This window comes from Natator depressus, chromosome 1 (genome assembly GCF_965152275.1).
Source record: "Natator depressus isolate rNatDep1 chromosome 1, rNatDep2.hap1, whole genome shotgun sequence".
NCBI classification, from domain to species: Eukaryota; Metazoa; Chordata; order Testudines; family Cheloniidae; genus Natator; species Natator depressus.
This window is the reverse complement of record NC_134234.1, coordinates 77,377,921-77,394,505: the sequence shown is the minus strand read 5'-3', so window position 1 is coordinate 77,394,505 and position 16,585 is coordinate 77,377,921. Positions and strand designations below refer to the sequence as shown.

General features: G+C 39.9%; 1 protein-coding gene across 2 annotated transcripts in view; it reads right to left on the bottom strand.

Annotated features, from left to right (window-relative positions):
* The window catches only part of PIBF1 (progesterone immunomodulatory binding factor 1), a 165,147-nt gene that overhangs the window by 61,596 nt on the left and 86,966 nt on the right, over positions 1–16,585 (bottom strand). For both annotated transcript variants that reach the window (XM_074961959.1, XM_074961967.1), the window contains exons 11-12: positions 12,389–12,554; positions 3,754–3,904 (exon numbers count right to left, since the gene is read on the bottom strand). In XM_074961959.1, the coding sequence (XP_074818060.1) occupies positions 3,754–3,904; positions 12,389–12,554 (317 nt within the window). The remainder of the gene's footprint in view (positions 1–3,753; positions 3,905–12,388; positions 12,555–16,585) is intronic.

Here is a 16,585-nt window from a genome sequence, read left to right as displayed (position 1 = left end):
TGTGTGTGTGTATATATATATATATATATATATATATATATATATATATATATATATATATATATATATATATATATACATATACACACACACACACACACACACACACACACACACACCTCTATATATAGCATTTCAAGATACAGAGATTCAGAGTGGCCCCAGAATTCAAAGGATGAAATCTTGGCCCCATTGACGTTAATGGTAAGATCCCATGTCAATGGAGTCAGGATTTCATCCTAAATCTTTTGTTTCATATTGCTCTGGGAAGCAGATTACAAGATTTTTATGGCACACAAGTGAATGATCCAAATATAAATGTTCAGAACTTTAAAAATAATGAACATATTTTCTTGAAATGGGTTGCTTTTGCTTCCTTGGTTATCTGAATTAAAATGCCAATATTTCAGTTGGAATATACAGGGAAAGTGTGTCCTCCCTCCTCCTCACATGTTGTTAAACAATTTTAATTTTCCCCAAAAGTTCAACATTTCGTTGAGACCAAGCATGAAAGTTTTCAGCCACAAAGAGATCTATTTAAAAAAATTACCAGCAACTGGAGGAGATTGGGTTAAAATGAATGCAACTATAATTATAGCTTCCACTACCTCAGAAGGTAGAACAGTAAAAAATACCAATGATTAACTTCAAAAGAATGCAGTGTCCTCATTTTCATCATCATTAGATTTACTCAAATCTTTTTTTAAAAATAAGAAAACAACGGTAGATATTAAGTAACAGTAAAAATAGGCATGGTAAACTAATAATTTGTATTATAATTCTTTCCTTTTTAAAAATTGAACAACAGTTCAATAGTAAACCAATTTTAAAAAAAATCTTGTATTGCAGCATACAATTTTAAGGTTTAACTATAACTCATTAAAATATTTAGCAAGTAGTTAATACTTTCAATTCCAGCAACAGATCTTTTACCTGCTAAACACCAGATGAAATAAGAAAGTTTGCAGGACTAAGGAAGAAACCATTCTAAACTACGATTCTCTCTTTGGGAAAATTCTTCATTATCCTAATGAGGGTGTAAGTCCAAACAATTCTAAATGTGTCTGATGTTGACACATGAATACCCCTCCGGAAGAATAACACATGCATTTCCAACAGCATGTGTTTATATTATTGTCAGTAGCATATATCAAATATACATTAATAAAGGTTATATTGGGTCAAAATTAGACAGCCACGCCAGCTTCCAGGTACAGCTGCTTGTTTCATACAATATCCATATCTTGGTTGTTGAAAGCACCTCAGACCAATCCAAGGCACCTTTATAACCTCACACTCTTTTGTGAGCTGTTATTTATAGAAAAAATGTAACATACTTTTGCAAAATTCCTCTGTTGTACTTAAGTGAATATATCATCAGTCTATCTCATTTTAATGACAGGTAGGCCCTAAATGGAACCTCAAATAGAACCCTTGTTCTGGATTTTTCTGGGTGAACAGAAGGCAGGAAGATAGTGGGAGATGGATTAGAATCCTTGAATATGCCTTTCAAACTTAGGTCCTGATCCTTCGATCAGTGCATTCCAGGGCTCCACCTGGACATAATGGTGTACTTAAAACACAGTGAGCTTCAGGATTCGTGGCAATCAGGGGAGGTCCCAGACAACTGGAAAAAGTCAAATATAGTGCCCATATATTAAAAAGGGAAGAAAGAGAACCCGGGGAACTACAGACCGGTCAGCCTCACTTCAGTCCCCGGCTAAATCATGGAGCAGGTCCTCAAGGAATCCATTTTGAAGCACTTGGAGGAGAGGAAGGTGATCAGGAACAGTCAACACGGATTCACCAAGGGCAAGTCATGCCTGACCAACCTGATTGCCTTCTATGATGAGATATCTGGCTCTGCGGATATGGGGAAAGCGATGGATGTGATATATCTTGACTTTAGCAAAGCTTTTGATACGGTCTCCCACAGTATTCTTGCCAGAAAGTTAAAAAAGTATGGGTTGGATAAATGGACTATAAGGTGGATAGAAAGCTGGCTAGATTGTCGGGCTCATCAGGTAGTGATCAATGGCTCGATGTCTAGGCAGTCGGTATCAAGCGGAGTGCTCTACGGGTCGGTCCCGGGGCCGGTTTTGTTCAACATCTTTATTATGGGATTAATTGCACCCGCAGCAAGTTCGCAGATGACAGTAAGCTGGGGGGAGAGGCAGATCACTGGAGGGTAGGGATAGAGTCTAGAGTGACCTAGACAAATTGGAGGATTGGTCCAAAAGAAATCTGATGAGATTCAACAAGGACAAGTGCAGAGTCCTGCACTTAGGAAGGAAAAATCCCATGCACTGCTACAGGCTGGGGACCAACTGGCTAAGCAGCAGTTCTGCAGAAAAGGACCTGGGGATTATAGTGGACGAGAAGCTGGATATGAGTCAGCAGTGTGCCCTCGTTGCTAAGAAGGCCAAAAGCATATTGGGCTGTATTAGTAGGAGCATTGCCAGCAGGTTGAGGGAAGTGATTATTCCCCTCTATTCGGCACTGGTGAGGCCACACTTGGAGTAGTGTGTCCAGTTTTGGTCCCCTCACTACAGAAGGGATGTGGACAATTGGAGAGAGTCCAGTGGAGGGCAATGAAAATGATCAGGGGGTTGGGGCACATGATTTACAAGGAAAGGCTGAGGGAACTTGGGTTATTTAGTCTGCAGAAGAGAAGAGTGAGGGGGGATTTGATAGCAACCTTCAACTACTTGAAGGGGGTTTTCAAAGAGGATGCAGCTAGGCGGTTCTCAGTGGCGGCAGATGACAGAACAAGCAGCAATGGTCTCAAGTTGCTGTGGGGGAGGTCTAGGCTGGATATTAGGAAACACTATTTCACTAGGAGGGTGGTGAAGCACTGGAATGGGTTACCTAGGGAGGTGGTGGAATCTCCATCCTTAGAGGTTTTTAAGGCCCCGCTTGACAAAGCTTTGGCTGGGATGATTTAGTTGGTGTTGGTCTTGCTTAGAGCAGGGGATTGGACTAGATGACCTCCTGAGGTCTCTTCCAACCCTAATATTCTATGATTCTATGATCAAGGTCTTAGTTCCTGTTTACATCTGAAACTGAAAGGGGCCTGTTTTCTGGATCATCTGGATATGAACCAAGATAGTTGAAATCTCATGAAAAGAAATGACCTCACAAGGATTCTATCAGGTAAAATGGGAGATCCTGTTATTTTTGCCAGTTTGGGCAAACATCTTTCAAAAATAGCTTAAAAGATTTCTACAGAGTCAAGCCTGAACTCTCATCATGGTTTTACCTTGAACCAAAATTTTGAATCCTCATCAGTACCTAATACATATCTGGATCCAGCTTCCGTGGACCATACCTAATTAATATTAATCATTCATTGAATTAAAACCAAATTATATTTATATATTGGATTGTAGAACCAAGGATTGGGCTTTATCATGTTAGGTGCTATATACATATGTAATAAAAAAAGACAGTCCATGTCTCATACACCTAACAATCTAAGAATACAATAAGAAACAAGAGGTGGAGAGAGTAACAGAGAAACAGTGGAATGACTGGTATAATAAGGAATACTTAATATTAGCATAAGTATTTAAATCTAAATTTATAATATATAAAATGCAATAATATTTTCAATACACACTATGTACTGAAAGGATTTATTGCATCTTGAATCTCTACCTAAAAAGGCTTGTGCTAAATATTATATATCATCACAAACAATGCATCTTTTATAAGAACACCAGTAAAAACAGTATAATTTGGGTCCAAACTTACTTTCTGCAGTTTGGATTATTATCTCATCAAGTTCTTTTTCCAGTTTTTCATAAGTGTCTAGCCTTGCCTGATGCTCAGAATTCTGTGCCTGAAGTTCAGTAATGCGTGTCTCACTAGATGCTTGAAGGCTGTAAAACTCCTTAGTGAGAACCTGTGAGAATGAACAATGGAACAAATGCAAAGATCAGGATTATAAGCTATTTTTGAGAGAGATGAAAACACGCATGTGAAAGATTCGGTAGACTAATATTTAAAGATAACAGATTTTCAGTGTTTGTTGAAAAGTCCAATTTAATGTATTGTTCAGAAAAGAGAAAAAAATCCCCTTAACAGCAGTTATTCTCTAAATATAATACCTTAGACAGATCTACTCTCTTGAGTTATGTGCCATGTGACAAGACATCTCACAGCTCTTTAAAGCTTCAATAATTTCATGAGCCTCTACTTGAGGACACAACCAAAATCCTCATGGGAGGAGAGTCAAGAAAAAAGGATAATGAGGGGGAAAAAGTGTTTAGTACTGTACATAGGATTTTAAATAATGGAAGGTATTTGTTTTGTTGTTTACTTTGATTAGTTCAAGGGACTTCTTTAATAAAAGGATAAATGCATAATTATCACGATTTGATATTTATGATGCACTTATTTCCTATAAATATAGAGACCTAAAAAATAATACATTATTAACATTCAAGACTAGCAAAAATAATTAATGCAATAGGCTGAGGACTTAAATAAAAATAGGCACATACTCAATTAAAAGTAAAATCTGTAAATGCCGATATGCAAATGTGAGAATCTTAAAAGCAGGAACAGGTGAGCTAGAATGCCTGGAAATGGAAAAAGACCATGACAAAATAAACATTACTAAAACAAAGTGGAATGACAAAAAACAGTGTAATTCTTTAATATCTAGCTATAAATTTCACCTGTTTTCCAACTGAAAAGTCCATCCCTCTGAAACAGAAGGTCCTCAACTTTTGACTTACTTTCATGGAGAAGAGGAGCACAACCATGCATGTCTTCGGAGCGTTATTGCTGTTACTACTTATCCTGAGGATGCATTTGAGACATCAAAGGACACTCTCAGTGCATGCTTAGCAACATTTTGACCTTCCTTAATGAGTCAGTCTGCAGGGTTTGTTGGAGAGGTGATAAACACGGACATTTTGTTCCAAAGGTAAAACTGATATCTGGCCATTATGGTTAGGTAGTTAGTTATTCACATGTTGGAAGATGAAGACACCAGTTTCCTTCCAAAATAATGTGGCCTTTTCCCTTCTCTGTCACTGGGAATAGAACACAAACATTTACATTGTTGTAGCCACCACTAAAGAATTAAGAGGAGGATGTACATGGAAACAAGAACATCCTTCATACGGAATTTGATACATCTGCCTTTCTAGCAATTGGCTGACAGAAAGATGGAGTATTCCATATTGATTTAGATGGCTGCCAGAGACCTTCCAGAGAGGGCAGAGATAACTTGCTTGTAAACGTATTTCCCTGGATATCAAAAAGAGGATGAGAAGGTTCCTCCACTGAAACCAAAGGTAATTTTAAAGTAAAAACCAATCTGCTGATTAACTCTTGAAATCAGACAACATCCTCAGATGGTGAAGAAGATGAGATTACTCTGAAATTTACATCTGCTGAAAATTTGCCTGCAGGTTCTTGTTCCTGATGTGGAGGTATCACATCTTCTTGTTCATCATCATCTAGAATATTTTGGATCAGAGTAATGGACCTGTCTCCCATCATCAGACCTGTTGATACAGGAGCTGAATGTCTCAGATCTGAATAAAGAAAAGGAGGACTTGTGGCACCTTAGAGACTAACAAATTTATCTGAGCATAAGCTTTCGTGAGCTACAGCTCACTTCATCAGATGCATTCAGCATGAAGTGAGCTGTAGCTCACAAAAGCTTATGCTCAAATAAATTTGTTAGTCTCTAAGATGCCACAAGTCCTCCTTTTCTTTTTGCGAATACAGACTAACACGGCTGCTACTCTGAAACCTATCAGATCTGATTGGCTTGGCACAGGGTGTCTCACATCAGTTTGTCTTAGATCATTTTGACTCAGATCCACAAAAGTCTCTTTGGTTTGATGTGAAATTGAGGTCATGACTCTAGAGGAATGATGATATGGACGACCTGGAGTTCACCAATAAGGTCAAGGCATCCAGGAAGGTACTGCCAGTCCTGCCGATTTGTCCAGTCCAATAGCATGTCAAGGTCAGGGGGATACCTGCATCTCAGAAGAATGACTCTGATTTTGTGGCCCCAGATCAGCATTTACATCCAACTGTTCCTCTCTATGCGGATCAATCTTTTTTGGATTCTGTTCTTTGCATCTTGGATCTGTATGAATCTGATGGATCTCCTGAATAGGAAACGATGATAGACCCAGAAAGGTGCTTAGTCTTTGCCTTCTTTTTCCTTGGAAGCAAAGCTCCTGTTTTTGTAGAGGTCTGAGGCATAGGCTGTGTATCATCCTAGTCTGTTCTCACTCCTGCTGGTACCTCTTTTGGAACAGGATCAGAGGACTTTGCTACCACATGCGCCATCTTTTTAGATCTGGAGATTGGAGCCAAGTTTGACGACTTCCTGGAAACAGTTGGTCCTGGAATGAATCCTGACTTCCTATTTCTATTATCTGAAGCCTTGGGAAACTTAGATCTGCAAGTTTTAATCAATAAGGTTTCTTGTAGGAGGAGGGTTTGGAGACTATTCTGCCTCTCCTTTCTAGCTTGCGGTGTGAAAGTACTACAGATTGAGCAACAAGAATGCCCTTCTCTTAAGCACTTTAGGTAGCAAGCATAATTCTGGGAAAACGGCTGGACACAACACACATCTTTTAAAACCATGCTTCTTGATCTTCCGATCTGTCATAATGAACAACAGTAACTAACACTAAAACTAACTGTGACACCATGTATCCCATGTTTACCCCTTTTTATACGGTTATGATATATTTTGTGCAAAGCATGCTTTGTGAGGTATCATTTGAAAACTCATAATCTGCTGAATATCACTGTCCTGTTAAGATGTGTGTAACATCACTGCATGTAAAATTATGAGATTCTGCTATATGATTGTTACTGAAATATGCTACAGTTCTGGGTAACACACAGACTAACTTCTCAAAGACAAAGACACACTCACATGCCAGCTCAGTGCTCAAAGGCCATTACCTGCTTAATTGGAGATTCACCAACAGGAAAGTTGTAAACAAGAAATTTACAATTCACCTGAAAGATAGTTGGCAGCTCACGTACACCATGGAACTGCCTCACCCGCATGACCCAGTAAAGACTTTTCTTTTCTGAGTATAAGAAGGGAGAACAATGCCTCTCCCATCACCTCTCCTCCTTATATTGCTCTGCTCAAAACATTAAAGAATACCTGAAGAACAGTGAACTAAAGGGAGTGGTCCCAGGTTGAAAGGAAATTTCAGCCTGTGAACTGTCTGCAGCATCTGGTGTGGTGAGAATGATGTTTGTTTCAAATCTTATTTAGCTTGGTAAAGTTTAGGAATTAGATTGTGGTTTTATCTTTTTATTTCTTTTGTAACCAATTCTGCCTTATCACTTGTAAATCACTTAAAATCTATCTATCTTTCTCTAGTCAATAAACATGTTTATTGTTTTATCTAAACCAATGTGTTTGGGAGGCCTTCACTTGAGACAACAAGGCTGCTGCACATTCATTATCCTTTGTTGGAATGACAGACTAATTTATGAGCTTGTACAGTTCAGTGGGCTACTGAACAGTACAAGACATATTTCTGGGTGAAAAGGCTGGGACTGAGGGATATTGTGGAGTCAGCCTGTATCTATTCATGAATGGCTGGGCATAGCATTCATGTATTCAGCTGGGAGTGACTTTACATGCAAGTGACTCTGAGTGAGCAGAGCCTGGAGGGATTTGCTCTTCACTAGCAAAGCAATGTAAAAGGCACCCTGTGCTGGAGAGTTAAAGGGACACAGCAGTCAAGGTTGTAGCCTGGGGAATATCACACTAACTATCTATCCATCCAATTATTAAAACAACAAACAAGGCACTTAGTTAACTTTCTAAAGGACCTTGAATCTGAAGGAGGATCACATCCATCCATGGTCAGTGACAACCACAGCCATGCCCCTTTTTATAGCCCCAACCTCAGAATGTGCTCAGATACTGAGGAACAGCGGGTGTGGGGGGGAGGATGTAAGTGATCTAATAGGCACTACTAGTAGAAGGCTGTACCATTCAACAGCACTGATTGGCGCATATCTTAAAAGTGGGAAAATGCAGAGGACACTCAAAGAAGGACTAGAAGATTCCACAGAATCTATGGAGATAAAAATTGTGAGTAGAGAGGATAATTCAGTTGAATCTGTATGGATATAAATCCCGGGTTACAGAAAACATGAGTAACATGTAAGGTTATAACACCAGCATAATGATCAGAAAAGGAATATTGTGCGTACTATGTTGAGAGCAATCAAAGAGGTAACAAAGTCTAATATAACAACAATAAATAGGGGACTTCAATTACTACAACATAAAATGGTCAAATGTCACAACAGGATAAGCCAAGAAAAGCAATTTCTCAACACCTTAAAGATGAGTTTTTGGAAAAGCTAGTTCTAGAGCACACAAGAGGAGAGGCTTTTCTCCACTTAGACCTAAGTAACAAGCAGAAGTGGTTCAAGAAGTAACTATAGTTGAGCCAGTAAGTACTGGTGACCACAACACAGTTTAAGTTCGCCATCTTTCTACTGAAGGGAACCAAAACCTAGTACAATGCCATTAAATTTTAGAAAGTGGGATTAAAAAAAAAAAAAAAAAGAAGCTACTCATGAAGGCCCTCAAGTCAAAAGTATAATATGATATGATCCAGAGACCAAACTTGGATAGATACTGAATAAAGAAGTTTGGACTCAAAGCCAGTTTCCTCAGTTGAAAACTGGGCACCCTTCTAATACTCCTTATATTAATAAATAGAACTAGATAAATTTTTGATAGCACTTATATAAATCTCTGATTTGTCAGGCATCCTGTCAGTACAGTTAAATTTTAAGTTTGGACACAAGGAGATGTCCTTGTCCCAAGTCATTAGATTTGTTGTAACTGGGATTGGCTACGGCTATTTACAACAGTAAATAAATTCACAGCTCTTCTTGATTTCCTTCAGCCGTAAAACTAGTTGTACATAGTTTTGTACAGGTCTAACTATTTTAATTAGAGGGTGTTGTTTTTTATTGAAATGCTGGTACAACCTCTAAAGTGGACACAATTATATTGGTATAGCTTCCCATATAGATATAAATTATACTGGCATAAAGGTGTTTATGCCAGTACAACTGCATCCACAAGAGAGGGATATATTTTAACTATATCAGTATCATTAAACTGGTACAACTTTTGTGCATAGATAAGCCCTAATATGGCTTCTACTTCTCCTTCGGCATCAGGATTGAGCTTCACTTTAAGAATAATGCATACTTTACTATAAATAAGAACAAGATATTCTTTGTTTCATATTTATACCCAGAGAATGAGGAATAAGTTAAGAAAACACTATGGCTTTTATTTTTTCAATTTTCAAAATTTTATTTAAAATCATACTACTTTTTTTGAAGAGGTGCAACAAGAGAGTCAGCAGTCCTCTATGTAAAATATATAAATATCTGCCAAAGCAAAGCCTGCAATGCTAAAGCAATATGTAACGGAGATGATTTTTACTACATAATTTAATAAAATGACAAGTATGAGGAGAGATTAAAGAGGCTAGGACTTTTCAGCTTGGAAAAGAGGAGACTAAGGGGAGATATGATAGAGGTATATAAAATCATGAGTGGTGTGGAGAAAATGAGTAAGGAAAAGTTATTTACTTGTTCCCATAATATAAGAACTAGGGGCCAGCAAATGAAATTAATGGGTAGCAGGTTTAAAACAAATAAAAGGAAGTTCTTCTTCACTCAGTGCACAGTCAACCTGTGGAACTCCTTGCCTGAGGAGGTTGTGAAGGCTAGGACTATAACAGGGTTTAAAAGAGAACTGGATAAATTCATGGAAGTTAAGTCCATTAATGGCTATTAGCCAGGATGGGCAAGGAATGGTGTCCCTAGCTTCTGTTTGTCGGAGAGTGGAGATGGATGGCAGGAGAGAGATCACTTGATCATTACTTGTTAGGTTCACTCCTTCTTCTGGGGCACCTGGCATTGGCTACTGTCGGTAAACAGGATACTGGGCTGGATGGACCTTTGGTCTGACCCAGTATGGCCATTCTTATGTTCTTATTCTACAAATATGTATTATAGCGTGATATACTGTATTGGAAAAGATTAGGTTAGAATTTGGACGTTTAATTATATTGACAAATATTTACACAGGGCATTTTAACACAGTATTTTACAGAGATTAAACAGAAAAAGTTAATGCAAAGATATGAGTGAATGTACACATATGTATTGAGAGGTGTAGAGTGGTGCAAGCGATTTTATCAGTAGACGTTTGGGATTATTACTCATTATCTGTTTTACCTTAGCACCTAGGATTGTCATATTGTTCAAAAGTAGCAAAATTAGAAGTGAAATATGAAGGTCAATCCCAACCAGTGAGAATAAAACTTTTATATGACAACAAACCATTTGTAATTCTGTATATGCAGTATTTCAAAATAAAGCTATTATAGACAGAAGGGTTTTTTTTAATTGTATTCAACTACTTTTCATATTCCACCACCAGGAAATCTAGACTGCTTTAGTAACCTGAGACAAACTGTATGGGATTCAGAAGGAGAGGAAAATTATACCTAAGTAAACTGTAAAACTTCTAAAAATTGTCTAAAATATCTGTTCTCCACATAATATTGAACCTTGAAGCCATGACCTTGAGCTCTACCAGATACAAGTGCTGTGTCCCATCTGAGGGCTTGAAACGCCCTCTCCAGCAATATAATGTTCCTGTTTCTAGCCTGGATTGGTTACACAATTTTGGAACATACACCTGTAACTAGTGAAGACAAGTAGAATTGTACTATACGGGTTGAATTTTTTTTTTCAGAACAAGTATGTTAATTTTTAACAATAAATAGAAATGGGAAGGGGTCTCAATCTCTCTTCATGAAGGACAGTTCTGCCTCCTTCCTCTTCCTACCTACAATCCTACTTTCTATATGTGTTAGCAAGAACTAGTTTCAATAAACTTTGCTTCATCAGACTTCAGTGGCAATGCCAATTCCTTGTGTATTTTATAACATCTGAAATTTTTACTCCATTGCAAGTTCTGTAACTTTTATTTTATATATATATATATATATATATTATATATAAAAAAAGATTGTGTAATACCGCACCCCAATTCTTCATAGAGATATTATTACCATATGATTATGGAATAACTATGATGTATTTTATCCAAGATAGGCCATGTAAGATATCATTGAAAAGGTTATTTACTGAATATGTTTACCCTACTTGTATGCATGTATTATTTTTGTATCTGAAGTTAGATGTCTATGTATTTCTAACTTGTTATAAATGTGTTTACACATGGGGAAAGCCCACTAGGTAAAAGACTCAGTCTAGATGGCTGGCTGGGAAGGGCCATTCAGGTTAATGAGCCATTAGAAGAAAACAATAGGCCTTAGAAGAAGCTTATCTCCTGTGTGTATGTTCCTGAGGATGCTACAAACAACCTATGAATCATGGCTGATGTGACATTACAGGGACATATGACGAGGTCACCCGGTGCTGGACTCCATCTTGGGACATCAGTGTTTTTCCACTGACTGGCGTGGGGACCAAGCTTTGAAACAAAGGGCTCCCGCTATATGCAAAAGCTATATTAGGCAGGGGAGTGACACCATCGTGGTTCTTCACTGACTCCTCACGCAAGAAGACTCCTGAAAACACCTAAAGAATAGAAAGACTGAAATGGGGGAAGTGCTGACCCCAGGCTAAAAAAGGAATTTTTAGCCTGTGAATGAAACAACTGGCATTTCTAAGCTGTAAGCCACAGCAGCTTGCCCCTTAAGAATCCGCAGCCTGCTTGCATTATCATTCAGGGTGAGAATTTGCTATTCATATCCGATCTATGTAGTATATTAAGCTTAGTTTGCATGTTTTATTTGCTAGATAATCTGCTTTGATCTGATTGCTATCCCTTATAAACACTTAAAATCTATCTTTTGTAATTAATAAACTTGTTTTTGCTTTGTCTAAAACCAGTGTGTGTGGAAGTCATAACTCGGAGCAGAAAGCTGTTGTATATTTCCTCTCCACATTGAGGGAGGGGGCGAATTTCATGAGCTTACGCTGCACAGTTCTCTTTGCAGCGCAAGATGGTATAATTTTGGGTTTACAACCCAAAGGGGTGTGTGTACCTGAGTATCTGGGAAGTTCCTTAGCTGAAGCTTCCCCATGCAGAACTGATCACAGCATCTGTATGTAAGTGCAGCTTGGTGTGTCCCTACCTGTATGTGTGCTGGTAAAAGTGCAGGCTGGAGCCTCGGAGAGGGTTTGGCAGTCTGGTCACTGCAGTGTGTAAAGGGAGCCCAAGCTGTTGGGTTGGAGGGCTCAGTGGTACCCCAGTTCCAGGTTGCACCCCAGGAGAAACCCATCACAGATTCCTTTTGTAACATACCTCCAGTTTTCTCTGATATTTCTCACATTCTAATTGACATTGAGAGAGATTCTTTGCTGTTTCTTCTTGCATGAGTTGAACACGTTCACTCTCAAAGGACTTTAATTTACTTTGATGGAGAAGTTCAGCCACCTTGCTCTCTGTGCTGAGTTGCAGCTGTCTATACCTGAAAAAAATCGAAGTAGTTGTGTGGTTTGATCAAAAAGAATACATGTAGATACAGCAAAAAGATACATGTACATCTTTTCAGTATATGGCACAAATTTCAGCAAAGAGGAGAATCTTTGTTAAAAAAAATGCAGAGTTTAACAACCACTGTTAACATTAAACTATATACTATCTCTATTGGAAGTAATTGTTCTTCAAGCTGTCGTTTGTGTGGATCCCACTCTAGATTTGTACGAACCTCATGTATAAGAGATCAGAATCTTTCAATAGCAGTGTCTGTTGGGCCATGCCTGTTCCATGTGTGTCCTCATGCTCACCCACATGAGAGAATAAAGGACAGAGCAACCACCCCTCAGTTTCCTTGCTATTTTAGAATTCCAGGTAAAGACGACTCTGAAAAAGCAGGGATTGAGGGCTGGTCATGTGACTCACATGGACAACATCTTGAAGAACCACAGTTCCTAAAAATGAACCAGAGGTCTTTGAGATGAGCCTCTGCATGCTCATACTTGTGGGATGAAGGCACCTGAGCTGCAAGCTTCCAGAACCTTCTGGAAAGCAATGTCCACTGGGGCTACTCACCTCACTTTATCTCCTGATTCCTGAAGAGTTCCCAAGGAGATAAAAGGGGGAGTGGCCCCAACTACCTCTCAGTTCCTCCCATTAATTCCTAACCTGAGACGCCAAAGAAGTGGGGAAATTACGCAGGGAATGTGAATATGCAGAGGCTCATCTTGCAAAACTATGGTTACAGGAAAGTAACCTTCATTTCTTCTTCAACAGACCTCTACATATTCTGACCTGGGGGACTTTAACAAGTATTACAGCCCCCAGGAACGTGGGCTGAGGAGTACTAGCTAAACAAGGATAGCAGAACTGGCAAAACAACATCAGGTCTGGATGTCAAGAGTAAGTCATTTCTATCTTCTTGCTCTCCCAAGACCCCCTCCCCCTAAAAAAGGAAGGAAACAAAATTGCTAAAAACTGCACATATAGCTGCAGTATCAGGCATGAAATATGGTGTGATAGACACAGCATTAGGGCATGCCACAGACACTGCCTTTGTCCTGGATGAGGGCTGACAATTCCCGGAGGCTGAAGCTCTGTCAGATCATGATAATTCTAAAACACTGTGCACTACATGGATAACCTTTAGACTGTGACAGACTGACTCCTCTTGTGTTAGTTCCATCTCTCCAAGGATTTGTGTAACTTGTAGATAAGCTTTGGCCCCATCTGGACAAGGCATGCAATGGAAAACTTACTTCCATTAAAAAGGCCAAAAGGTAAGGTACAATTTTATAGATAGAAGACTTTCTTGACTTCAGTCAAAGGTATGTGTAAACAGTTAGATATGAGACCATGAGACAGAAGGGGGAATACCATTGGAACACTTCTAGAAATCAGAAAGACTTCTGTCAGGGTATTAGCACAACCAGACAGCATTTTACCCCAAGTCATACAGTCCTATTATCCACATTGTATGATATATGAAAATTTGCACTTAACACTGTGGCCAGGAAATAAACCTCACACCCCATTATGTGTAGGTGATGGATGTCTTAAACATTATGTGTGACTGTTTATTTCAAGATGAGACGGAATGAAGCTAGGTTTACTGAAACATTCTGAAATGCTAAGCTGACTGCTCCATTGGAAAAAAACTCATCTCTCAGATCAAAGAAAGACTTGGTTAAGGATGGGTGCTCCTTGATGTTTCTACTACCCTGACAGGGGGGCGATCCAATCGTAGACACTGCATCCTTCATGGTGGAGTCAGTACCTGATCTGTTCCTAGCTTAGAATGAGGAGCTAGTTATAACTGAAGATAAGTAGTCCAGAGCTCAATATTGTTCTAATAAAATTTCCTCCTATGAGAGATCAGATACACAGATCCATCAATATTTATGATGATGTATCCAACGACTAATCATTGGTTTTCTTAGCTTCTCATATACAGGGTTTACAGCACTCTGTAACTTCTCCACAGAACCTTGGTAATGCACCTTTTAATTTCCTGAAGAAGATAGCCCTCAAATGGGAACGTAAAAAAGAGACCTATAGAGAAGCTATGAAGTCAACAGGCAGTTCTTTCTAGATCATCAGACTGATCCGGTGACACCGTAACCTGTTTCTCCTACAAAGGCTACATAGCAGAGAAATCTTCAGATTTGTGAGATCTCAGAATCAACAGAACTGAGATGGATATAGTACCCTCACATTGTAAGGGAGTTTTTGATCCAGGCATCAGTTCTTAGACTGTCAGATGCTCAACAGCTATAGTCTTCTAAACCTGGTCCTGGGGAGGGCTCTGAATTAGCCCTTAGGGATAGGCTGGGAACCCAAGAGAACTTCAACAGTTCCTATGAAGAACCACTGGAACTGACAGCTGTGGAAAGAAGCAAATTGGAATCTAAGATTTATTATAATAAATGAGTCTAAGACTCAGTCCGTCTCTTCACAGCTGCAGGATGAGAGTTTGATAGACAATCATCATAAGGGGAAAACATACTTTCAAACAAAGCAGAGCACTGAGTGTGTGCACCTGAGTATGACCAAATGGGAAGCATGATGCAAAAACACTGTTCTATAGAGAACCATCATCCTCTGATGTGATCAGAAGCTTGTAATGCATTTCTCCTTTCCAGTGTTGTAAGGACTCCATACTAGATCTGCTTGCTCATGTCACTATGTTGAGCACAGAATCAGTATTGTAAGCAATTCTCAAAGATCATGGTGTTGGAAATGCAGAATGGGACTCCCCTGACCTGGGTGGATCTGAAGCCTCATTGGTATAGAGCCACTAGACAAGAGATTCTCAACAATCTAAGATGTCAGCTATTCATGCTGGCTGGAACCCAGGTACTAGGATGTTCTTGGCAACTGTCTGGCAGTCTTGCATGTTTGGCTGTCAAATTTGGATCCAGGATCTGACCCTGGATCTGGATCCATACTTGTCAGCCCACAGATCTGTACGCAGCCTTTTTTTTGGCGGGGGGGAGCTCCAGATCGGTGCTCTGTTGCGGATCCAGATCTTGATCTATAATTGGCTGCCAGAGATGTTTTAGGATCCAGCTCCTTTGGAAACTGCATCCAATGGCCAGAAAGCCAATTTAGGCACACAGCTAGGTCTCCTAGGCCAACCTGACCTTGACAGTGACCAACCTGATATACTTCTCCCATGGAAGAAGAGGCAGCCAAAACAGCTCCTGAGGGACACTCTTCAAAGCTGATGCTGGACTTACTCAGTGCCAGCTTAGTCGACTAGGCCTGAAGAGCTTCCCCCATGAGCAGGAGTGCATAAGCCATCCTCCCACTCCTGTGGGTGCAGACAAAACCCATGCCGGAAGGGCATCTCCTCCTTTCTTTTAAAAGAAAAACAGGAATGACAAACTAATTATATAAACAAATTTTGCCTCAAAAGGGTATAAAAAGAGAGAGAAATATAAAATCTATGAGGACAGCAACAAGAATGCTTTGTGATTTGAGTACAGTGACCATATTTTCCCAAAGGGAAAATGGGACATCCCCAGGCTGACCTAAGGGATCCCGCCCTGCTTGAAGCCAGCTTGAACCCTCCCTGCCTCCCACACACACGGGGCCAGCCCAAGGTCCCACTCCCCACTGGCACCAGAGGACAGCCCAAGCCGCCCTGCCACCTGCCTGAGACCCCATTTCCCCCCTGCAACCCACCTGTGGGGCTGGTGGCCCAAGTCCCATGCACAGCACTGGTGGCCCGAGTCTCCGCGCTGCCCACCCACAGGCAGAGCTAGCCCGACATCCCCCTTACCCCGCTCCACACAGGGCAGGCGGGTTGGCTGGCTTGAGCCTCTTTCCAGGGTAGGACTGGCATTAGCACTCGCCTCCTCCCTGCACATTCCTCCGTGTCCCACTAGGGATCCCACCCTGCTTTTTTTTTTTTGACAAAACTGGGCATTTGTCCCATTTGCTCTTGCCAACTGATTATCAGTTGGCAGGAGCAAACGGGACAAATGCCCAGTTTTGACAAAAAGTTGGGACGGCTGGGAC